Source organism: Pan paniscus, chromosome 8, assembly GCF_029289425.2.
Source record: "Pan paniscus chromosome 8, NHGRI_mPanPan1-v2.0_pri, whole genome shotgun sequence".
In the NCBI taxonomy this organism is placed as follows: domain Eukaryota; kingdom Metazoa; phylum Chordata; class Mammalia; order Primates; family Hominidae; genus Pan; species Pan paniscus.
The window spans coordinates 66,310,229-66,336,039 of NC_073257.2; the positions used below are offsets into that span (position 1 = coordinate 66,310,229).

Below are 25,811 nucleotides of genomic sequence, written 5' to 3' on the forward strand. Positions count from 1 at the left end.
GTGAAGCTTACAAATGGAGACAATTCATATATATTTATCATTGTTAGATAAATTAGTAATTAGTACATTGTGCATTCTAGAAAAACAAAAAGCATATTCTTTGTCTAGGTTCAATAATAGTCATTTGAAATATGCTCTGTACCTGTGGATGAAATAAGTAAAAGAACATAAAATGTACGAATAAATAGGGTGAAATTTACAGAGACTACTTTTGCTGTCTTGTGATTCGGTCATTTATGAGTGTTAAGGATTTTTCTCAGTACAGTTCAGAATATTAATCAATGCCTTCTACTTACAGGAGGGTCTGCATCTTCAGCATAAACTGTTGTGATAGGTGTACCCTTGACTGCATCCGGAGCCACCATCCCTTTGTATATTCGTTTACTAAAGACAGGAGGATAATCATTCATATCCTGTAAAACACAATTAGGAGTTTAGTACTTCAGTTGAAACCAGGTTAGGGATACAGTTACTAGATTGACTTCCAGTCTTCATATCACACAACTTATTTACCACTGTCAGCCTTCCATCCTCTCAATTCCATTACTCTCATTTCAGACTGGCACCTCAGAGGAAACTGCCAGAGTTCTCATACAATATTAATGTGTGGATATCAACTGAAGGCCATTCCACTGGAATAAAGTCTTTCACCCTCAAAAACATGCCTTTTGGAGACTGAAGTGACCCTGGAATTTTTTCTAACTTCTAATGGTAAGAGGTAAAATTTTAACATTTGAAAATAAGAACAAGTTTCTTCAAAAGCTACATTCTGTGAAGCAGGCGTAAAAGATTTTTTTAAATGCTCTTTGTATGTTTTTATAGCAATGTAAATTATTTTATATACTTAGCATAATACTATGACTAGAACATTTCAGATACAAACTGTGAAATATCCTGTGTTGCCATTTTACATGATAAAAGGAGATTTTCTCTGCAGTGCACTAAAATAATGACACTTAAGATTAGATATATTTATACACAGAAAACAATGTTAATTTACTGAATTTTTTTCAGAGCAACTTATATGTATCTTATTTTTCCAATTTGGCGCTATATATGCATTGTTATTCATGCATTGTCAAGTTCATTAAATAAATAGTTATCAGGTATTTCCCACTTTCATCAGATATTTAGCACTTCAGTGCGAGGCACTGAAGATACTGTTGTGACTCAAGAAAAAGATGTCCCTGTCTTTGTGTCACTTAACTGCCATTAGGCTAGTAAAAATACTGATCTGCAGATAGGCTAGTAACTTTGACTAAATTAATCTACTTGTCAGGGCCAAAATAATAAATCAAGTCCCCTGAAAGGAAGACTATTTTTTTCTGAATCATTTTATCTTTTATAGATAATTGTATATAATCTTTTGTCAATAAATAATGCTTATTCATATGGCAGATTTATTTATTTATAATATTTTAATAATCCTTACCCTATCGTGTTTTGGGTAGTGTGGGTCAAACATATTTGAACTGAAACCTAAATTTGTTAATTATCTGTTCTTCTCCTCCAAGTCACCTTTTTCTCACTTGCTAGTAAAAACAAAATTTAAAAAATTCTACATATTCTTTGATATTTGCTTAGACACAACAATTTTCCTGTACAGTATTAAGCTGGAAACACATAAATTAACAGATCTCAAACTTCTCTTTTTGCAAAGAAGTCAGAATAATTATTTCTTACTATCAAACAATGCTTCCTTTTATATTCACCATAGAGTTGAGTTCTGAGTAGTCAATATGAATAAACCTGCATATTCTAATAGGAGAACTTGAACTGTACACAAAACTGAAAAATAAAAGATATCATTTCTTCTGTTTTGAAATATAGTATTCACAATCTCTTCTATGAAAAATATTTTTACAATAAATTATGGACTTTAGAATCTGAACAAGTAAATGAACCGAGAAGTTTTGGTTCTCTATAATGAGGACTGTGAAGGGTATTGATATTGAGGCTCCATGCAGGGAGTAAATATATAAAACATTAGCATTCACACATTTTCGTGCTCTTTCCAAGAGTGCCAATTAACTTAATAAGTGGATGTGGTAACTAAGGGTGTGGAAATCCTTTAGCACCTCTAAATTATAACTTCTGAAGGTTAGAAAGGAAGGAGCCCAACACTGCAATGTTTCCATGCTTGAGTTTCCAATGAGCTCATTATGTTCTTAAAAATTTTATTCTTTATTTTATTCTCAGGGGAAATTTAAAACCTTAATGTCACAAGGTACTTTTTGGAAAATTTGATTCTTCAGAAACAAAAAAAATGTATATACTTTTCCAATTATGTCAACACAGCTGTTCACAGTGTTGAATATGATGAACTTTTTATTTGCTTGGGAAGTATTCATTGGATTCACCTTCTAACTTGAATGTACAGTGATTCACAAACTGATTAGACACACATCTAAGACTGTAAATGACTGAAGCCTATGAAAAGATTGGTTCTCTTCCCTCTTTATTTTCTATTGACAGGATGAAGAATAAATTAATGTAGTTATTGTAGTAGTATTTCTTTTTATGGCACGTTGTACATACTTTGGGGTTATAATCTTTCATTGTGGTTACAAATGCAGCTAGTTGCATATAGTTTTTCCACAATGCATTATTTCAAGAGGAGAAATGTATTAAAATGCAATTCCAACAAGCATAATCAATAGTTCACTGTATTTATGCTCAGGGACATCTGAACAAAAATGTATATAAATCGGCTTCTGTGCAAATGTTCTCTTGTGCAGTAAATTAAGGACACGCTCAGCACTCCAAAACCATGCTCTTTTCTCTTGCCCATTATTCCACTAGAGGGTAATATTAGCAAAAAGAAATATTTCCTCCTCTGTAGTTAAAAATTGTATCATTAAAACCCATAATATTTGTTTCTTTTGGTAAAAATTTTTATTGGTCTCAACAAAAAATAGTTTTAATGCTTCAAAAGAGTATTCTGAATGTTATGATTTACAACTTGAAAAACCTTATGGTTTTTTTCTTAAGGAAAACTTTAAAAAATGGTTATACTCATAAAGCCTGCAATTTGTTTCCATGTGTCAAGCAAATAAAATTATACCTGAAGGTGTAGGTAGCTAACAGGAGAAAACTATGTTTTATTTATTTATTTGCTACATTAGAGTCTGTAATAATCACAGAAACCTTTCCTCCTTTAGCAGACTACCAAGAAGATGTAAGGAATCTTTTTAATGATCATGCTAGGAAGATAAGAGCTTGCTGGTAAGTTTGTAAATTTAATGACAAGTTGAAGTTCTACACACACAACAAAATAAAAATAAAGAGAAAAAGATGATAAAATTTTTGATTTTCTGGAATCACAGGCAAAAACCTATAGAACAGTTTTTATTTAGAAGATAAGTAGAAAGTTCTAACTAGTTGGAACTTGATCATCTTTTTAAAAATAACGTGTAGGCTGGGCACGGTGGCTCGCATCTGTAATTCCAACACTTTGGGAGGCTGAGGTGGGCGGATCACCCAAGGTCAGGAGTTCGAGACCAGCCTGGCCAACATGGCAAAACTCTGTCTCTACTAAAAATACAACAATAAGCCTGGCATGGTGGCGGGCACCTGTAATCCCAGCTACTCGAGAGGCTGAGGAAGGGAGAATTCCTTGAACCCAGGAGGCGGATGTTGCAGTGAGCTGAGATCGCGCCATTGCACTCCAGCCTGGGTGACAGAGTGATACTCTGTCTCAAAAAAAAAAAAAAAGATATGTATATAGCAAATGCCAGTCCTTACCATACTAAAGCTAATGCAGGCTCTATGAGGAGACACAGACAGTATAAGCCAATGGGCGGAATGACTTTAGTTGTTTCTGTCTTATGGTCTAGCATTAGCATTATCGTTGTTGAGCTATATGGCTGCTCTATAATGCCTTGAGGTTTATGGAGCCAATACCTACTTTTACGTGGGTGTACGGTTGATTGTTTGCCTGTTACCAGTTCTGTTTTCCACTACTAGACACTTCCTATTTGCTGTCCAAGTTGCTGTTTCTCATATTTCTCATATTATTAGCATTCTGCTGGGTTTTTTTCTCTCTTAATTTCTGTATTGTCTCCTTGTCTTTACTGACTTATTTCCCTTCTTTTATGCTTCTGCATAAAAAGTCATAAAAGGCTACATCTGCAGCTAAAGAAAATATTTGATATTTTTACTGCCAGGCTAGGCATATTCACCACAAGTTGATTTAAGAGGCCATGGGCCATAAGTGAACATTGGTGGTAGCCTGGCAGTACTCCCCAAGGGTCTCTGATAGTGGCACAGGGTAAGGCTCCTCTGCTTGTGGAGAAGGACTGTTTCTCATAGGTTGAGTGCCTGCTCAGCCACAGTACACAAGAACACAAGGTAGAATTCTAAGGTTTTGACTTCCAGATGGTAACTTTGAACCTGTTCAGGGCCTGGGAGATTTTTGCCACCCTGAAGGGAAAGACACAGGTCTGGCTGGCTTTGCCACCTGCTGATTATAGAGACCCATGGCCTTGAACAAACTTAAGTGGTAGCCAGGGTGGTTACAGCAGGTCTTGGACAAGACCCAGTGCTGTGCTGGGTTTAGGTCTGACCCACTGCAGTCCCAGCAGTGGGGTCCACAGGGGTGCTTGTGTCACCCCATCCCCAGCTCCAGGTGGCTCCAAACAGAGACATTCTGTTTGGGAGAGAGCAAAGGAAAAGAACAGGAGTTTCTGCCTGGTAATTAAGGGAATTCTTCTGGATCTTATCCAAGACCATTAAGGTAGTAAGAATCTGCCAAGAACCACAGTGTTACTGGGCTTGTGGTGCCTTCTAAAGCAGATACAGCTTTAGCAACACCTACATCCTTTCAAATACCTGAAAAGCTTTCCAAATAACAAATACAAAGAAGTCCAGACTGTGAAGAATGCAATAAATACCCAACGCTTAAATGCCCAGACATAGACAAACATCCACAAGCATCAATATCATCTAGGAAAACATGAAGTCACCAAACGAACTAAACAAGCCACCAGAAACCAATCCTGGGGAAACAGAGAGAGTGACCTTTCAGACAGAGAATTCAAAATAGTTGTTTTGAGAAAACTCAAAAAATTCAAGATAACACAGAGAAGGAATTTAGAATTCTATCAGATACATTTAACAAAGAGATTGAAATAATTTTAAAAATCAAGAAGAAATTCTGGAGTTGAAAAATGCAACTGACACCCTGAAGAATGCATCAGTTTTTTAACAGCAGAATTGACCAAGCAGAAGAAAGAATTAGTGAGCTTGAAGACAGCCCATTTCAAAATACACAGTCAGAGGAGGCAAGAGAAAAAAAGAACAAAAAACAATGAAACATGCCTACAAGATCTAGAAAATAGCCTCAAAAGGGCAAATGTAAGAGTTATTGGCATTAAAGAGGACACAGAGAAAGAGAAAAGGGTAGAAAGTTTATTAAAAGTAATAATAATGAAGAACTTCCCAAACCCAGAAAAGGATATCAATATCCAAGTACAAAAGATTATAGAACTACCAGCAGATTTAACCCAAAGAACACTAGCTCAAGTTATTTAATAATCAAACTCCCAAAGGTCAAGGATAAATAAAGGATCCTAAAGGAGTAAGAGAAAAGAAACAAATAACATACAATGGAGCTCTAATACATCTGGCAGCAGACTTTCAGCAGAAACCTTACAGGCCAAGAGAGAGTGGCATGTCATACTTAAAGTGCTGAAGGAAAAAAAAATTCCTAGAAGAGTATATCTGGTTAAAATATCCTTCAAACAGGAAGGAGAAATAAAGACTTTCCCAGACAAATAAAAGCTGAGGGATTTCATTAACACCAGACCTGTCCTATAAGAAATGCTAAAGAAAGTTCTTCAATAAAAAAAGAAAGTTCGTGAGTAATAAGAAATCATCTGAAGATACAAAACTCACTGGTAATAGTATGTACAAAGGAAACACAGAATATTATAACACTGTAACTGTGGTGGTGTATAAAATATTCTTATGTTAAGTAGAAAGACTAAATTATGAAACAAAAATAATAACTACAATCACTTTTCAAGACATAGACAGTAAAATAAGGTATAAATAGAAACAATAAAAACTAAAAAAGCATGGAGATGAAGTATAGAGTTTTTATTAGTTATTTTTTCTTGTCTGTTTCTTTATGCAAACAGTGTTGTTATCAGCTTAAAATAAAGGGTTGTATGATAGTATTTGCAAGCTTGATGATAACCTCCAACCAAAAAATGTACAATAGATACATAAAAAATAAAAAGTCAACAAAATCAAAGCACCAGAGTATACTACCTTCACTTAAAGGAAGACAGGAAGGAAAGAAAGAAGACAAACCTTAAGACAACCAGAAAGCAAATAACAAAATGGAAGCAATAGGTCCTTAGTTATAAAAAATAACATCGAATGTAAAGGGATTAAGCTCTCTAATCAAATGACATAGAGTGGATGAACGGATTAAAGAAAAAAAAACAAAATGATCTGTTGCCTACAAGAAACACACTTCACCTATAAAGACACACATAGACTGAAAATAAACACATGGAAAAATATATTCCATGCTAATGGAAACCAATAAACAGCAGGAATATCTGCAATTACAGGAAACAAAATAGATTTCAAGACAAAAACTACACAGAGAGACAAAGAAGGTCACTATATAATAAATGTATCAATTTATCAGGAAGATATAACAATTTTAAATATATATACACATATGTATATGTACATATGTGTATATATATACATGTGTATATATACGTCTGTATATATACATATGTATTCAGTGTGTGTGTATATATATACACATATATGTGTGTGTGTGTATATATATACACACACACACACACATATATATTTTCAACACTGGAGAGCTCAAATATATAAAGCGAATATTATTAAAGCTAAAGAGCCAGATACATCCCCAAACAAAAATAGCTGGAAACTTCAACATCCCACTTTTGGCACTGGACAGATCTTCCAGAAAGAAAATCAACAAAGAAACATCAGACCTAATCTCCACTGTAGAACAAATGGATCTAATAGTTACTCATAGAGCATTTCATCCAACACCTGCAGAATACACATTCTCCTCAGCACATGGATCATTCTCAAATACAGGCCATACCTTAGGTCACAAAACAAGTCTTAACACATTAAAAATTTTGAAATAATATCAAGTATCTTCTCTGACCACAACAGAATAAAACTAAAAATTAGTAACAACATAAATTTTGGAAATTATACTAACACATGGAAATTAAACAATACATTACTGAATAACCAGGGGTCAATGAGGAAATTGATAAGAAAATTGAAAACTTTCTTGACCAAATGATAATGAAAATACAAACTATCAAAACCAATAGTGAGGTGTGGATTTGGCAGGACTTCCTGGGTTGATTTGGGGACTTTCACAAAAGACCCCTGTGACTCAGGGTTTTGAGTTCTTAATCAATCGAGTGAAGGATTCAAAGTTAACCACTCCAAGGGAGGATTGAAAAAAGAGCCACTCTCAATGGACAAAAAGAAAGAAAGGGGAGGGGGTAACACAGGGATATAAGTCCTAGCCACCAGAGCCAGCAATGGCAACCCTTCCAGGTCCCCTTCCACCATGTGGAAGCTTTCCTTTCGCTTTGTTCAATAAACTGCGCTGCTGCTCACTCTCCTGGTCTGTGGACTCTTTTTGAGTTGTAACACTCACTGTGAAGGTCCGCAGCTTCATTCTTCGAAGTTGGCAAGACCACGAATCCATCAGCAGTAAAAACTCCTGATTCAATAGGATATACTGAAATTTTTACTACGTGGGAAATTTATAGCTATAAGTGCCTACATCATGAAAGGAAAAAAACTTCAACTAAACAAAACAACCTAATGATGCATCTTTAAAAACTAGAAAAGCAAGAGCAGGCTGAAGCCAAAATTAGTAGAAGAAAATAAATAATAAAGATCAGAGCAGAAATAAATGGATTTGAAATGAAGAAAACAATACAAAAGATCAATGAAACAGAAAGTTTTTTTTAAAAAAGTTATATAAAATTGACAAACCTTTAGCCAGACTAACTAAAAAAGAAGAGAGAAGACCCAAATAAATAAACTCGGATATGAGAAAGAAAACATTACAACTAATACTGCAGAGATTCAAGGGATCATTAGTGGCTACTATGAACAAACATATGTCAATAAATTGGAAAATCAAGAAGAAACAAATAAATTCCTAGACACACACAACCCATCAAGATTGAACTATGAAGAAATCCAAAACATTGAACAAACTAGTATCGAGTAACAAGATATAGCAAATAACAAGTATCAAGCTGTAATGAAAAGTCACCTAGCAAAGGAAAAGCCAGAACCTGATGGTTTTGCTACTGAATTCTACCAAATATTTAAAGAAGTACTAATACCAATCTTACTCAAACTATTCCAAAAAAAAAAAAAAAAAAAACAGGAGGAGGGAATACTTTCAAACTCATTCTATAAAGACAATAATACTCTGATACCAAAGCTAGACAAAGAGACATCCAAAAAAGAAACTATAGGCAATCTCCTTGATGAATATTGATGCAAAATTCCTCAACAAAATAATAACAAAGAAATTCAACATCGTATTTAAAAGATCATTAATCATGACCAAATAAGATTTATCTCAGGGATACTAGCATGGTTCAATATATTCAAATCAATCAATGTGATATATCATCAACAGAATGAAAGAGAAAAACCATATGATCATTTCAATTGATTCTGAAAAAGCATTTAATAAAATTCAATGCTCTTTCATGATAAAAACCCTCAAAAACTGGGTGTAGATGGAACATACCTCAACATAATAAAAGTGATATATGACAAACCCACAGCTACTCCCATACTGAATTCAGTTTTTCCCATGTGAAAAACTGAAAGCCTTTCCTGTACGATCTGGGACACAACCAGGATGCCCACTATCACCACTGTTATTCAATATAGTACTGGAAGTCTTAGCGAGAACAATCAGAAAAGAAAACAAAATAATGATCATCTAAATTGGAAAGGAAGAAGTCAAATTATCCTTGTTTGCAAATGATAAAATCTAACACTTGGAAAAACCTAAAGACTACACACACACACACACACACACACACACACAAAGTATTAGAACTGATAAACAAATTTAGTAAAGTTGCAAGATACAAAATCAACATAGAAAAATCAGTAGCATTTCTATATGCCAACAGTGAACAATCCGCAAAAGAAATCAATAAAGTAATCCCATGTAAAACAGCTACAATTAAAATAAAATACCTAGGAATTAACCAAGGAAGTGAAAGTTCTCTGCAATGGAAACTATAAAACATGGATTCAAGAAAATGAAGAGAACACAAAAGAATGAAAAGATATCTCATGGTCATGGATTGCAATAATCAATATTGTTAAAATGTCCATACTACTCAAAGCGTTCTACAGATTCAATGCAATCCCTGTCAAATACCAATGACATTCTTCAAAGAAACAGAAAAAAAATTCTAAACTGTATATGGAAGTACAAAAGACCTAGATAGCCAAAGCTATATTAAACAAAAGGAAAAAAAAAACACCTGGAGGAATCACATTATCTGACTTTAAATAATATTACAGAGCTATAGTAAACAAAATAGGATGGTACTGGCATAAAAAACACACACACACACACACACACACACACATATATCCATGGAACAGAATTGAGAACCCAGAAATAAATTTACACAACTACAGCAAAGTCAACTTTGACAAAAGTGCCAGGAATGTAACCAGGGAAAGGACAGTCTCTTCAATAAATGATGCCAGGAAAACTGGATATCCATATGCAAAAGAAGAAATTAGGCCCCATCTCATGCCATATACAAAAATCAAATCAAAATTGATTAAAGATATGAATCGAAGACCTCAAACTATGAAATGACTGAAAGAAAACATGCGGAAACTCTCCAGGAGATAGGACTAGGCAAAGATTTCTTGAGTAATACCCCACAAGCACAGGCAACCAAAGAAAAATGAACAAATGGGATCACATCAACTTAAAAAGCTTCTGCACATCAAAGGAAAGAATCAACAAAGTAAAGAGACAACCCACAGGGTGAGCGCAAATATTTGCAAACTACCCATCTGACAAGGAATTAAACAGAATATATAAGCAGTTCAAACAACTTTGTAAGAAAATATCTAGTAATCTGATTTTAAAATAGGCAAAAGTTCTAAACAAAAATTTCTCAAAAGAAGACATACAAGTGATAAACCGGTATATAAAAAGGTGCTCAACATCACTGATCATCAGAGAAATGCAAATCAAACATACAATGAGACACCATCTTACACCAGGTAGAATGGCTTTTATCTAAAAGTCAGGCAATGGCAAATGCTAATAAGGATGTGGAGAAAAGGAACCCTCACACACTGATGGTGGGAATGCAAATTAGTACAACCACTATGGAGAACAGTATGGAAGTTCCTATAAAACTAAAAATAGAGCTATCATACGATCCAGAAATCCCACTACTAGATACATGGCCAAAAGAAAGGAAATCAGTATATGAAAGAAATATCTGCACTCCCATGTTTATTGCAGCACTATTTACCATGGCCAAGATTTGGAGGCAACCTAAGTGTCCATCAACGGAATAATGGAGAAAGAAAATGTGGTACAGGTACACAAGGGAGTACTATTTAACCATAAAGAAGAATGAGATCCTATAATGTGCAATGACATAATCGATAAAGGTTAAAAGTATATGAGAGAGGCACTTTCTGGTGTCTCCCAGCAACCAGTGGGTGATATTTATGGAGCCATGGGAGAGATTCTTTACTACGTAGATATACTATTTTTAGTCCTGGACATGCACATTTTCTTTGTTTTCTCTGGTTTGGATTTGTATAGGAAATATGTTATATCTTAGTCCTAAAACTCTAGAATAGTAGAATTAAAGATATTTTGTCCTGCTATCACCAAGTTCACTGACAAATATAATATAAAGAACACACCAATAGGAATCTGAAAATGCGGACTAGAAGAGAGGGAAACATTTGAAAGCCATACTTCAAAGCAACCCCAACAGAACAATTAGCAAGTTGTAAAAAACAATATTAAATCTGACCATACACCAACTAGCTGGTTCACAGAAATTATCATTTATTCAAATTCCTACCTCCAGACAATACCTCTTACCTCCATACAATAGGTATGCTGTAGATGAAATGTCCAGAATTTCTGTTTTGTTTGAGTCTGGGACAACCTCCTGGTCTCTCAAGCATCAGCTTTTCTGATGAAATCAAAAGCAGGACCCTATCAACACTGTCATGATGGAGCATCGGTAGCACATAACTGCCTCTCAGGTGTCCACGGTTTCACAAATGCTGCCTTGGTACTGGGCACTGAGTTTTCATCTAGAAAAGCTATCCTTTTTCTTCTATTCTATGGGGTAGCAATATTTCTTTCTGGAGAAGGAAACTCCTCTGAAAGGTGGAAATCTTAGCTTCATTTTCCAAGACTCACTGTGTTTAACAACAACCTCAGCCCTTGTTACAAGGTGAACCTGATGATATTTCATTTCTCATCCTTTCACCCCTCCCTGCCTACTCCCACACCTGCACGCTAAGACAGGCAAACACAACCAAGGGTCAATCTAGTCTCCTTTCTTCACAGAAGCATCTCTCCCTCTCTCCTACTCCCATGCAGCCATTCTACCCAAAATTATAATGAGCAAAATGACTTGGGTCATCTGTTTATCTCAGACAAGTTCTTTATACTCCTTATAATGCTGCTTAGTATAATATATCCATTTACATATTCAGCTTTTCAGATTCATATTCAGCTTTCAGTTTGCTGTAGAACAGCCCTTTTCTTTCTGTGTATTTTCTATATTATGTTACAACGCAGACTCTAAGACCAGATTTCTATTATAACTTAGTTTGTAAGGCTAGTTATCACTCTGGATCTTTTAAAATTGTTTAGAATTTTATTTTCATTTTCCAGAGATTTGCTTATATCATCTAATTTACTATCATCACAGATTCAGTTCTTCTAAATATTTAGTATATCTAGAAATATACAAGAAAAATATTTACAAGTAAAATACACAAGAAAATATCTCTAATTTACTATCATCACAGATTCAGTTCTTCTAAATATTTAGTATATCTAGAAATATACAAGAAAAATATCTACAAGTAAAATACACAAGTAAATATCTAGTATATACAAGGAAAAAGCCTTGTTACATTGATGTTCTATAAAATCTTTTCAAGAAAACATGTATGTTATGTGTATGATCATCACAGGTTTTGTTTTGGATTCTTAAAACTTGACACTAAGAAAGCTGTGTGCAGATGTCTTGATAAACATTTTTATTTATACTGTGGAAATATTGTTTTTCCAAATAATACTTGAATTTTTCCATTCTTGCTCCAATTTTAAACAGGTTTGATGGACTAGGCATTAAACACTTCATCTTTTATTTTTTCCTCTTGTTTACAAAAGAAATTATGTTTCTGCTCATTTTGAAAGAAAGAACTTCAAGATGCTTTCCCGTGGTGACTTTTTGGGTCCAAGTATCTCCTAGCAAATACCATACAATTATGTTATCAACAAAACAGCTTTTCAGTACTGCGAGTAATTAGACCAAGTATAGACAATTTGAAAAGCTGGTAAAGACTACATTTGTAGAGAACTGAGAATTGTACTCCATTCTTCTCTTAAAAAAAGGATAATAATATTTTATGGGCCTCGGTAGTATATACTAGAATTTTAAAGTTCTATTTGTGATAATCCCCCCCGAGTTATCAGAAAAGAGGAAAGCAAGTGTCAGTCTACATTTGGGAGAATTTCCTACAAATTTTATTATGCTTAGATGAACTTGGAATAAAAAAGTGGTATTACATATGTCTAGAGTTAAATGTTAAGTTTTGTTTTAAATGTATAATAAATAGGCAATGACTTTGCATGAGTCAGGACGCCTTGACCAAAGGAATGGTGTGATTTCTCTAAATAAGATAAAGCAATTGAGACAACATGAATTAAACCAACACTCTTCTCTATCTGAGGAATAAATTATCTTCCAGCTGCTGATGTAGAAGCGTTAAGTAATACCCCCATATTGAAATAAAGGGATGGTGAGGCAACATTAAGAACTTTTTTTAAAGAGGTATGAGGCCCAGATACAGAATGAGGGTTATTTAGGGCATATCTTGCTTTTTGAGGTGATAATTTTGGACATAATTTAACTCCCCTAACATTTTCCATCAAAACAAGCCAAGCAAATATATCCAAATTGAATCCAGAGCTGCCAAGTCAGACTCTATGAGTGTTTACTGTAACTGTCTGTCATCAACCACACCCTCATCAGAGAAAAGGCCACACCATTTGAAGATCTATTTTTCGATCTGGGAAGAATAGGGGAGATGTCATTAATAGCAAGTCTTTTTTTCTCTTCTTTGTCCAAAATCATCAATAAATGAATTATTTTTCTATTTTTAATGTTTTAACTGTTCAATTCCACCAAGTCATATGAGTAGACAAGAGTAAACCAAGGCAAATTTTTCCCCTGGTCCAGAAGATATTTTGCTATTTAGTCTATTTAGATCACTCTCACCTTAGTCTTTTTCATCTGCTTACATATTATGGCATCTTCATAACCACCAATATTATATTCCCTAAATATTTTTGTAACAGATTTCTAAATGTTATAACACAATAGTGTGACAAAATCATATTTCAAAATACAATACAATCAAAGCCCTCCCTTCAGGCAATCCATAATTTTGTCTTGTCCCTTGATCCTTTTTCCAGACCACTAGAGCACTGATAATTATTGTCTCGGGAAAGAGAGGTATGAAAAGAAAAATCAGGTTACCCCAGAAAAGATTTTGACAGTTTGAGTTCCTATTTCCAAAGAAAATTTAGTACTGAATAAAATTTTAATTTCCTGAAATAGACACATTTCCTACCTCCTGAAATAAATATCTTAGGACAGAGAGACACAAGAGTGGAATAATTAAGTATATAGACATGTGGACCCCTGAGAAATAAAGAACCCAGATCCTGATAAAACTCTCCCAACAGGTTTAGGGTGTCCGAGGATGGAAGGAGCTTACGATCTCCATTCTAAGGTAGTTTAGAGGTGGAAACAGTATCCATAGAAGAAATGGCATCAATTTGTGTGCTAGCAGATAATCCAGGTCAAGTGTAAAAAAAGACAGTGAAAGAGGTGGGGGCCAAGAGAACTAACTAGAGGGAGCTGGTGTGTGTCAATCTCATTGAGAAAAGAAAGGCTGGCGAGTGGACACTAGCTCATCTGAAAAATCCAGGTGGAGACACACTGGAATTCATCAGAAAACAGCATAACACATAGAGAACAGAGGAGAGCAAGACAAGACAACTGCCCACCCTGGGGTGGCACAGAGTCAGGGGAGTCCTCCCACTGTGGAGAAACAGTGAGTAAGTGAGTCCCTGGGGACCCACACTTCTGCCATGGACTTTTGCATCCCTGGACTCAGGAGATCTCCCCCATGAGCTCCCCACCGGGGCCTCCAGGCTGACACGGAGAACCATGTGGAGTCTTGGCAGAGCCATACTCAGGCACACAGGGAGTCCCAGGAGACTTGTATCCCCAGACACTCTGGCACCAGTGGCTGTAGCTCCTGCAGCAGTGAAGGCCAGACTTGCATGCCCCCAGTAAAGGGGCCAAATCCACGAGCCTGAGCAGTGAAACATTGCAGGCCTCATCTCAGCTGCACCTTGCAGGATAAGGCCTACTGTCCATTCCAGCCCCACCTGAGTTCCTGGGTCGGGAGCAGCTCTGTACTTCTCTGGGACGGAGCTCCCAGAGGGAGAGGCTGGCTGCCATTTTTGCTGCTCTGCAACCCTCCCTCTTTTTGCTCTTAGGCCTGGGAGGGGCAGGGATTAGGGACTAATGCCGACCCCCAACACAGCACAGTTTCCTTACAGAAAAGCGGGTAGGCTGTTTTCCATGTGGGTCCACACCCTTGCTACTTCTCACTGGGCAGGGCTTCCCAACCTAGGACCTCGGCAACCCCCGACCTGGGCTCTTGGGCCAGTAGCAGCTCTGTACTTTCCTGGGACAGAGCTCCCAGAGGGCAAGGCAGGTCACCATTTTTTGCTGCTCCACAGTCCTCATTCCTGTTGCCCTCAGGCTCAGGAGGGAATGTGGTGGTTGGAGACTGATGCAAATGCCCAGCACAGCACGGCAGCATTACAGAAAAGCAGCTAGACTGCTTTCTATGCAGGTCTCTGCCTCTGCTACTCTTTACTGCCCAGTGCCTCTGGACTTGGGCCCCTAGCACAACCACCTTGTCAATGCCTAACACTTCAGTCAGTGGTGAGAAAACCCCAGAGACAATCCACAACCTCTCTGTGACTGCAGCTACCCTTGGGCTGGGGAGGAACAAAGGGCTTGGTCACTATGCAGGAACTCCAGCACACCACAGCCACAATACGGACAGAAGCCCAGTCTCTCTTTCCCGTGAGCCCCCACCTCTCACTCTTTACCAGGCAGTGCCCATGCTCGGGACCACGGAACAGCCACCCCATCTCCAGCTGAGCATTCCCACTGCTAGTGGCTTTGTGTTTCCTTAAGGAGGGGCTCCTATAGTCAACTAACAGCCACTCTGCCACTGCCATGGCAGTAGTTCTGCCCCTGCTGCCCTTGGACTGGAGAAGAAAGAAAGAGCCAAAGGTTTTACTCACTCTTCCAGGAGGACACAGTCCTCATATAGAGAGAAGCCCAGACTCTCCTCCCTGTGAATCCTCAACCTCCCGTTCTTTACCCAGCTCAGGCCAGCAGTGCAGCCACCCCACTCCCTGGCTGGACATTCCCAGTAGCAGCAGTTTTGAGTTTCCCTCAGGTTGAGCACCCAGGGACAACCGAAAGCCCCTCTACCACTGCTGTTGCAGTGATATTGCCCTTGCTGCCCTCAGACTGAGGAGGGAGCAAAGACCCTGAGTGCTTTAGCCACACTTCCAGACAGCTGCATCACCCACAAGCTTGGTCCTACAATGCAGCCACCACACCCCAGGCTGATTGTACTGATTAGTAGTGGCTCTGTATTTTTCTGGGGTGGAGCACCAAGAAGCAAGTGAAAGGCCATCTGCCACAGCCACAGCCAAGGTCCCTTCCCTTGTTGTGTCTAAGCTGGGGAAAGAACATAAAGCCTGAGCTTGCCCCAGAGCTACAATGTGTAGCCTGGGAGTGCCAAACAGATACACAGCCAGCAGTCAAGTGCAAAAGGAGCCCACACTTTCAGAGCACTGAGAAGGGGCACAACAATCCTTAGGAAATAGAGGAGACTGCCGAAGAGTCTACCTACTGGCCATTCCAGTTAAGTGCCATCTGCTGGATCACAGCCCAAACTTTACTATTAAAAATATTTTGCTAATATATTCTTCTGTGAAACCAAGGACAAGAGCTCAGTTACAAATAAAGGTCATGCACAAAACCTCACTCCTCTGAAAACATCTAAATAAACCAACTGACTGTACTCAAATTAGACAGTTGAAAGAACATCAGCGAACACAGATGAGAAAGAACCAGTGCAAGAACTTTGGCAACTCAAAAAACAAGTGTCTTCTTTCCTCCAAACAACTGTACTAGTTCCCTAGCCAGGATTCTTAACTCAGCTGAAATGGTTGAAATGAAAGAAATAGAATTCAGAATATGGGTAGGAATGAAAATCATTGAGAATCAGGGAGGAAGTCAAAATCCAAACCAAGGAAACTAAGGATTACAATAAAACAATACAGGAGCTGGTAGATGAAATGGCCATTATAAGAACAAACCAAAATGATCTGATAGAGCTGAAAAACACACTATAAGAGTTTTATATTGTGATTGCATTAACAGCAGAAGAGACCAAACTGAGGAAAGAATCAGAAAGCGTGAAGACTGGCTCTCTGAACTAACTAAGAAGGAAAAAAATAATAATTAAAAAAAGAATAAAAAAGAATGGGCAAAACCCCTGAAAAATATGGGATTATGTGAAGAGACCAGATCTACCCCTCATTGGCATCACTGAGGGAAATGGGGGAAAAGCAGGCAACTTGAAAAACATATTTCAGGATATTGTCCATGAAAACTTCCCAACCTCCCTAGAGAGGCCAATATTAAAATTTAAAAACTGCAGAGAACTGCAAGATACTATATAAGAAGACAATCCCCAAGACACATAATTATCAGATTCTCTTTCATTCTTTTTAAAATGAAAGAAAAAAATATAAAGGCAGCTAGAAAGAAAGAGCAGGAAACCTACAAAGAGAACCCATCAGGCTAACAGTGGACCTTTCAGCAGAAACCCTATAAGCCAGAAGAGATTGGGGGCCTATGTTCAGCATTCTTAAATAAAAGAATTTCAACCCAAGAATTTCATGTCCAGTGAAACTAAGCTTCATAAGCAAAAAAGAAATAAAATACTTTTCAGACAAGCAAATTCTAAGGGAATTTATTACAACCAGGCCTGCCTTATAAGAGCTCCTGAAAGGAGTGCTACATGTGAACAGCCACTACAAAAACACACTTAAATACACAGATCTCTGACACTATAAAGCAATGACATAAGTCTACATAATATCCAGCTAACAATATGATGACAGGCTCAAATTCACACACAATATTAACACTGAATGTAAATGGGCTAAATGACACAATTTAAAGCTGGATAAAGAAGCAAGAACCAACGTTATGCTGTCTTTAAGAGGCCCATCTCACATGCAATGACATCCATAGGCCCAAAGTAAAGGGTTGGAGAAAAGTCCACCAAGAAAACAGAAAATAGAAAAAGCTGAAGTTGCTATCCAAATTTCAGACAAAAAGAGACTTTAAATCAACAAACATCACAAAACACAAAGATGAGCTTTATATAATGGTAAAGGATACAATGCAATAAGAAGATCTAAATATCCTAAATATATATGCATCCAACACAGGAGCACCCAGATTCATAAAGCAAGTTCTTACAGACCTACAAAGAGACTTCGATTTCCACACAATAGTGGGACATTTCAATACCCCATGGACAGTAATAGACAGATGATCGAGGTGACAAAGTAAAAAAGATATTTAGGACCTGAATTCAACACTTGAACAAATGGACATAATAGACATCTATAGAACTCTCCACCCAAAAACAACAGAATATACATACTTCTCATCACCACATGGCACATACTTTAAAATTGACCACACAATTGGACATCAAAACAATCTGTAACAAATTGAAGAAAACTAAAATCATACCAACCACACTCTCTGAACATGGTGCAATAAAAACAGAAATCAATACTAAGAAAAACATTCAAAACCATACAATTACATGGAAATTAACCACTTGTTCCTCAGTTATCTCTGGGTAAACAATAAAATTAAGGCAGAAATAAAATATTTCAAACTAATGAAAACAAAGATCCAGCATACCAGAATCTCTGGGGCACAGCTAAAGCAGTGTTAAGAAAGAAGTTTATAGCACTAAATGCCCACATTAAAAAAGTCAGAAAGATATCAAATGAACAATCTAGCATCACATCTACAGGAACTAGAGAAACAAGAGCAAACCAAACTCAAAGCTAGCAGAAGACAAGAAATAACCAAAATCAGAGCTGAACTGAAGGAAATTGAGATGCAAAGACCATATAAAAGATAAATGAATTTAGGAATTATCTTAGTTATTTGAAAGAATTGATTAGATAGATGGATGAATAGCTAGACCAATAAGAAAAAAAAGAGAAGATCCAACTAAACACAATCAGAAATGACTGACTGAATGAAAAAAGACATTACCACTGACCCCACAGAAATATAAAAGAACACTCAGAGACTATGAACACCTCTGTGTACACAAGCTAAGAAACCTAAGCGGAAATGGATACATTCCTGGAACCATTCAACCTCCCAAGTTTGTGTTAAAAAGAAACTGAATCCCTGAACAGACCAATAATGAATTTTGAAATTGAATCAGTAAATAAAGAGCCTACCAACTAGGAAAAGCCCAGGACCATATAGATTCACAGCCAAATTCTACCACATGTATAAAGAAGAGCTGGTACCATCCCTACTGAAACTATTCCAAAAAATTGAGGAGGAGGCATCCCTCCCTCACTCTACAAGGCCAAAATCATCTTGATACCAAAACCTGGCAGAGACACAACAACAACAAAAAAGAAAACTTCAGGCCAATATCTTTGATGAACACAGATCCAAAAATCTTCAACAAAATACTGGCAAACCAGCAGCACATTGAAAAGCTAATCCACCACAGTCAAGTAGGTTTTATGCCTGGGATGCAAGGTTGGTTCAATATAGGCAAATCAACAGAAGTGATTCACCACAGAAACAGGACTAAAAACAAAAACAACATGATCATCTCACTAGATGCAGAAAAGGATTTCAATAAAATTCCACATACTTTCATGTTAAGAACCCTTAACAAACTAGGCATTGAAGGAACATACTTTAAAATAATAAAAGCCATCTACGACAAATGCACAGCCAACGTCACACTGAATGGGCAAAAGCTGGAGGCATTCTCCTTGAAAAGAGAAACGAGATAAGGATGTCCTCTCTTATTCCCACTCATCATAGTAATGGAAGTCCTGGCCAGAGCAATAAAGCAATAGAAAGAAAGAAAACCCACCCAATTAGGAAGAGAGGATGTCAAACTACCCTTGTTTGCAGATGATATGATTCTACACCTAGAAAACCCCATAGTCTTTGTCCAAAACTCCTTAATCTAATAAACAACTTCAGCAAAGTTTCAGGATACCAAATCAATGTACAAAAATCAATAATAGCATTCCTATGTACCAACAACATCCAAGCTGAGGGCCAAATCAAGAATGCAATCCCATTTGCAATAGTTACACAAAAAAGTACCCAGGAATACAACTAACCAGGGTGGTGAAAAATCTCTACAATGAGATTTTAAAATATTGCTCAGTGAAATCAAAGATGACAGAAACAAATTGAAAAACATTCCATGCTTGTGGATAGAAAGAATCAATATCATTAAAATGGCCATACTGCCCAAAACAAAGTACAGATTCAATGCTATTCCTATTAAACTACCAAAGACATTATTCACAAAACCAGAAAAATGTATTCTAAAATTCATATCAATCCAAAAATGAGCTTGAATAGCTAAGACAATCCAAAGCAAAAAGAAAAAAGCTGAAGATATCACATTTCTTGACTTCAAACTATACTACAATGCTACAGTAACCAAAACGGCATTGTCCTGGTACAAAAGCAGACATATAGACCAATGGGACAGAATAGAGATCCCAGAAATAATGCTGTATACTTATAAGCATCTGATGTACAACAAAGTAAATAAAAACAAGCAATGGAGAATGGACTCCCTATTCAGCAAATGATGCTGGGATAACTGGCTATACATATATAGAAAAATGAAACTGGACCCCTTCCTTACACCATGTACAAAAATCAACTCAAGATGGATTGAAGACTTCAATGTCAAACCTAAAACTATAAAAACACGAAGATAACCTCGGAAATATCATTCTGGACATAAGCCCTGGCAAAGATTTCATAACAGAGATGCCAAAAGCAATTTTAACAACAGCAAAAATTGACAAGTGTGACTTAATTAAACTAAAGAGCTTCTGCATAGCAAAAACAAAACAAAACAAAACAAAACAAAAAAACTATCAACAGAGTAAACAGGCCACCTATAGAATGGGTGAAAATGCTTACAAACTATGCATCTGACAAAGGTCAAATATCCAGAGTCTATAAGGAACTTACAAATCATCAAGCAAAAAGCAAACCTCCCACTTAAAAAGTGGGCAAAAGATATGAACGCACACTTTTCAGAAGAAGACATACATATGGTGAACAAGGATATGAAAAAATGCTCATCATCACTAATCATGAGAGCAATGCAAATCAAAACCACAGAGATACCATCTCACACCAATCAGAATTGCTATTAAAAAGTAAAAAAGAAAAAAAAAACATGCTGGTGAGGTGGAGGAGAAAATGGAACAAAGCAGTTTGGTGATTTCTCAAGGAACTCAAAGCAAAATGACCATTTGACCCAGCAATCCCATTTTTAGGTATATACCCAAAGATAAACAAATTGTTGTACCATAAAGACACACGCACATGTATCATTAGTATGATGCTACTCACAGTAATAAAGACATGAAATCAATCAACCTAAATGCCCATCAATGGTAGACTAAATAAAGAAAATGTGGCACATATATGCCATGGAATAACTATGCAGCCATAAAAAAGAATGAGATCATGTCCTTTGCAGCAACATGGATGCAACTAGAAGCCATTATCCTAACTGAACTAACATAGGAACAGAAAACCAAATACTGCATGTTCTCACTTAGAAGCTGAAGGTAAACGTTGAGTACATAGGGACACAAAGATGGGAACAACATACATTGGGGGCTGCTTGAGGGTGGACAGATGGAGGAGAGTGAGGATAAAAAAACTACCTATAAGGTACTATGTTCATTACCTGAGTGGCAAAATAATCTGTACAGTCAAAACCCTGTGACACACAATTTACCGTATAACAAACCACACATGTATCTATGAACCTAAATTAAAAGCTTTAAAGAAAGAAAAGTGTTGGAAATTACTCAGAATCATTTGAATTACTCACCCGACCATTCCCTAAACCTTTTGAATTAAAATAATAATGTTTTCAGTTACAAGACACAACATATGTTAAGATATAACATTTATTTTTTGAGACGGAGTTTCACTTTTGTTGCCCAGGCTGGAGTGCAGTGCTGTGATCTCAGCTCACTGCAACATCCGTCTCCCGGGTTCAAGTGATTCTTCTGCCTCAGCCTCCTGAGTAGCTGGGGTTACAGTTGTGTGCCACCATGCCCAGCTAATTTTTTGTATTTTTAATAGAGGTGGGGTTTCATCATGTTGGCCAGGCTAATCTCAAACTCCTGACCTCAGGTGATCCACCCACCTTGGTCTCCCAAAGTGTGGGGATTACAAGCATGAGCCACCATGCCCAGCCAAGATATAATATGTATTTATCAAAGTTTTATGAGTTACAATAGCAAAGACATGGAATCGACCTAGATGCTCATCAACAGTGAATTAGATAAATACAAGGGGGTACATATACACCATGGAACACTATGCAGCCATAAAAAACAATAAAATCATGTCCTTTGCAGTAACATAGATAACAGCTTGAGGCCATTATCCTAAACAAATTAATTCAGGAGCATAAAACCAAATACTGCCTGTTCTCACCTCTAAATGGTAACTAAATATTGGGTACTCCTGGACATAAAAATAGCCACTGAAAATTAATAGACAGAAATTGGGTGGGGTAGGAAGTGAAGAAGCGGGGGTTGAGAAACTAATTATTGGGTACTATATTCACTATCTGGTTGACAAGGTCATTCATATCCCAAACAGCATCATGCAATACACTTATGTAACAAATGTGAACATGTAATGCCTGAATCTAAAATAATATATGAAAATGTAAAATAAGACACTAAAAAAAGAAAAGGTAGTGGAATACTTCTGTGTTTCACTGTGATTGAAGAATTATCTTAAAAAAATAAAATCCATACCCCAAAATTTTATGGTCAAGAACATTAACCTACTGGAAAAATACAGTTATACTAATTATGTATTGGTGAAATCTTTTTTCACATCATTACTTTGTTGTCTAAGAAAACCAGTAGCATATGGCTAGCTATTTAGCAGGATAACAATCATACTACAACCTAAGAAAAGTGAGGATTTCTTCTTCCATCATTTCAAATAAAAGAAAATCTTATTTGTAGTCCCTATAATATGAGAATTGTAGAAAAGTTGTCTATGACCTTCTTTTCCTTAGGACCCTGGAATACATATAGTCTTCTACTAAGGTCCCTCAGAGACATTTGTGTTGCACATGCAGAATCTGAATGATCTCACATAATAGCTTTGCTATTGTAGTACTGGCCACTAAAAAAAATAAAAATAAAAATAAAGAAAAAGGGAGTAATCCTCAGGAACTTTTATTTTTAGGAATAAATGTATCTGCACTTTCCCACAGTCTTCAGGTAACCAACAGAATCCAAATGATATAGAATTGTCAGTAATTTATCATAGGTAATTTCTGCTAAACAATTCACCTTAAACACATAATGGACTTTAACTATAATCACTTCAAAAGAACAAATGAAAAGGCATTCATGGGAACAAAATACAACCTGAAAATATAATACTGGCAAAGATTAAGTGAACATAGATGCCTAGAGTTATCTGCATGATCTCCAGGATTAGATAACCTAACAAAGTTGGTAAGTCATGTAACTTTGATCCCACTCAGCTCTTACACATTTTAGCGACTATATGAAGCATGAATAGTACCATCATGTAGTAGACAATATGTGGTTGCCAATATTTCATTCCAATCCTATGGTATGATCCTGCAACTAAACATTTATCAAAAATGTCCACATCTTTCCACATTTTTCTATCTAAGCCCATAGATTTCATTGTTTTTTAACATAGAAACTTGATATCTATAGTCACTTGGTAAAATCTGAGCCATAATTACCAATTATATTTTTGGGGGTAGAACATAGATACAACTGTGAATAAAATATAAATCAAAACATGTATACTAAAGTTAAATTGTTTATTCAATTAATTACTCATATTCATCTATTTTATTCATGGTCATTGAAATACTCTATAGGCTTCTTTGCAAGTGCTTCATTTATCTTATAGACCTTCTGTCTTTTTCCTCCCTCCACTGCCCTTGCTCTGTGCAGGTATCTCTATTCCTTTCTGACCAGCCCTTTTTCATCATTCCAAGTCTATTCAGGAAGCAGAAAAAAACACTTTAAATAGGACTTTTTCAAGTTTCTATTTTCTTCCTTTACCAAAACAAAAATTTTTACAATGTACCATGATAGTGAATGAACTTTTACTTTATATTGCCTAAGAAATTATTGCCATGTAAAGTCATTTTTTAGTAATATACTCATTTAGTAAAGTAACTTGAGGATTTTTGTATATGTGTCTTTGTAATTGAAGTAAATTTCTCAATATGGGATTCAGATGTCTTGTATAAGAAACATCTGTGTACTTTCCTCAAATGCTGATGTTTATGATGGTCCCCATGGGACAGGTCCTTCTTTGGGGAAGGAGTAGAGAAATCTGAAAATTTAAGATGACGCTCAGAGGATCACTGTATGTACTACTATTTGAGAACTGATCAACTTACAGTACTTCTTCTCATATCTACTTTTGTCTCTTAAAAATCACTAGAAATTCAAAAACTTAAAAATGCCATGCTCTTTCAGGCAATCATCTGGCACAGGGTATTATAATAAATGGGATAACAAATCCAGAAAGGTTAACAAAGTCCCCAAGGTCATAGAGCTTAAAAAGGGTTGAGCCAGAATTTAACCTCAATTCCATCTAACTTGGAAGCTTATTTCATTCCAGAGGTTTGGGCCCTAAATTAATTTTAAGGCCTAAGAACTCTTGGCCCTTCAGAGTCATATATAAAATTTTTTTAGTTGAAGGATTTGTACCAAATAATTATGCTTGATGCTGTGGAATTTGAACTAAAATCTAGTCTAGAGAGGTTACGACTTGATGGAAGTCACAGAGCTGATGCAGACTCAAATTTCCATGGTCTTTGTACACATATTTACTGCCTCTTTCAAATTTACCTTTTATAGTCAAAAATAAAGATATTTCTTATGTATTCATAAATATTTCCATTGGAAAATCTATGCTCTGGGTCTGGTACCACTGTGTCATTAGGAATTGTTATCAAAACATATTATAGGTATAATAGAAGGAACAAAACCTACATGTAGAGAGAGCAAAGCAGGCAACCAGAAGTCATCTCTAGCCCTTACCTTTACAATCACTGTGACAGTAGCAATACCAGGTGGCATTGTTCCATAAATATCAAAGGCCTCTACCAGAAAAGTGATACTTGCTTCTTGGTCTGGAAATGCCTCATAATCTAAACTCCTTAAAAGCGATAGTTCTCCTGTAAATGGATGTAGTGCAAAAAAGTGCTTCACTTCTGGGCTTCTTATCCGGTAAGACACATTTGCTCCAAGGTCGACATCTTTGGCCTGTAATAAGCAGAAGAATAGTTTTATTAGTGATGTTACCAAAATAAAGAAATGCAGGCAGGATGGAAGTCATGTGTTAGTGCCTAGGACAGCATGAATTTAACGAGGACAAAAAGACACGTTTTTTGTTTTTGTTTTTTAAAAAAGCACATTATTTAATAATTTACCAGGGAAGAGAAGGAGGGATGGGGGAGAGAAAGATGGAGGCAGGGAGGAAAGGAGGGAGACAGTGAGAGGGAGAGTCAGAGAGAGAGAGAGAGGGATCTTTCTATAAGATTTTGTCATTGTTGACGTTATTACTGTATCTGTTTAACTTGAAAAATCACTAAATGAATTATATCACAGTAAAAAAATAAATATTGTCTTAAATGACTGTTTCTTTTCTGCTGATTTGATAATCATGAATAAATATTTTAAATAAAAATAAATACTGAGTGATTTCCATAAACATAATAGATGGCTAAAGTACTATAAGAAAACTAAGAAAATATAAGTAGTAATTATTTGTCACAGGGATCCTATAATACATTTCTAGAGATCACTCTACCATACTTCCCTTGATTTAACTAGGATTTGAGTAGTAGTTACGCACAAGGTGCTGTAGAGAGCACCAAAATGAATCCAGACACAATTACTGCCCTACAGGTTATGGTCTCAGAGAAGAAACAAGACACAAATACTAAAATAGAAAGGAAAAAAATGTGACATG

General features: G+C 36.3%; 1 protein-coding gene across 2 annotated transcripts in view; it reads right to left on the minus strand.

Moving 5' to 3' along the window:
- PCDH15 (protocadherin related 15) overlaps positions 1-25,811 on the minus strand; it is a 1,779,889-nt gene that overhangs the window by 188,994 nt on the left and 1,565,084 nt on the right. For both annotated transcript variants that reach the window (XM_055092816.2, XM_057298896.1), the window contains 2 exons: positions 24,878-25,102; positions 297-413 (listed from right to left, as the gene is read on the minus strand). In XM_055092816.2, coding sequence (XP_054948791.1) covers positions 297-413; positions 24,878-25,102 — 342 coding nt within the window. The remainder of the gene's footprint in view (positions 1-296; positions 414-24,877; positions 25,103-25,811) is intronic.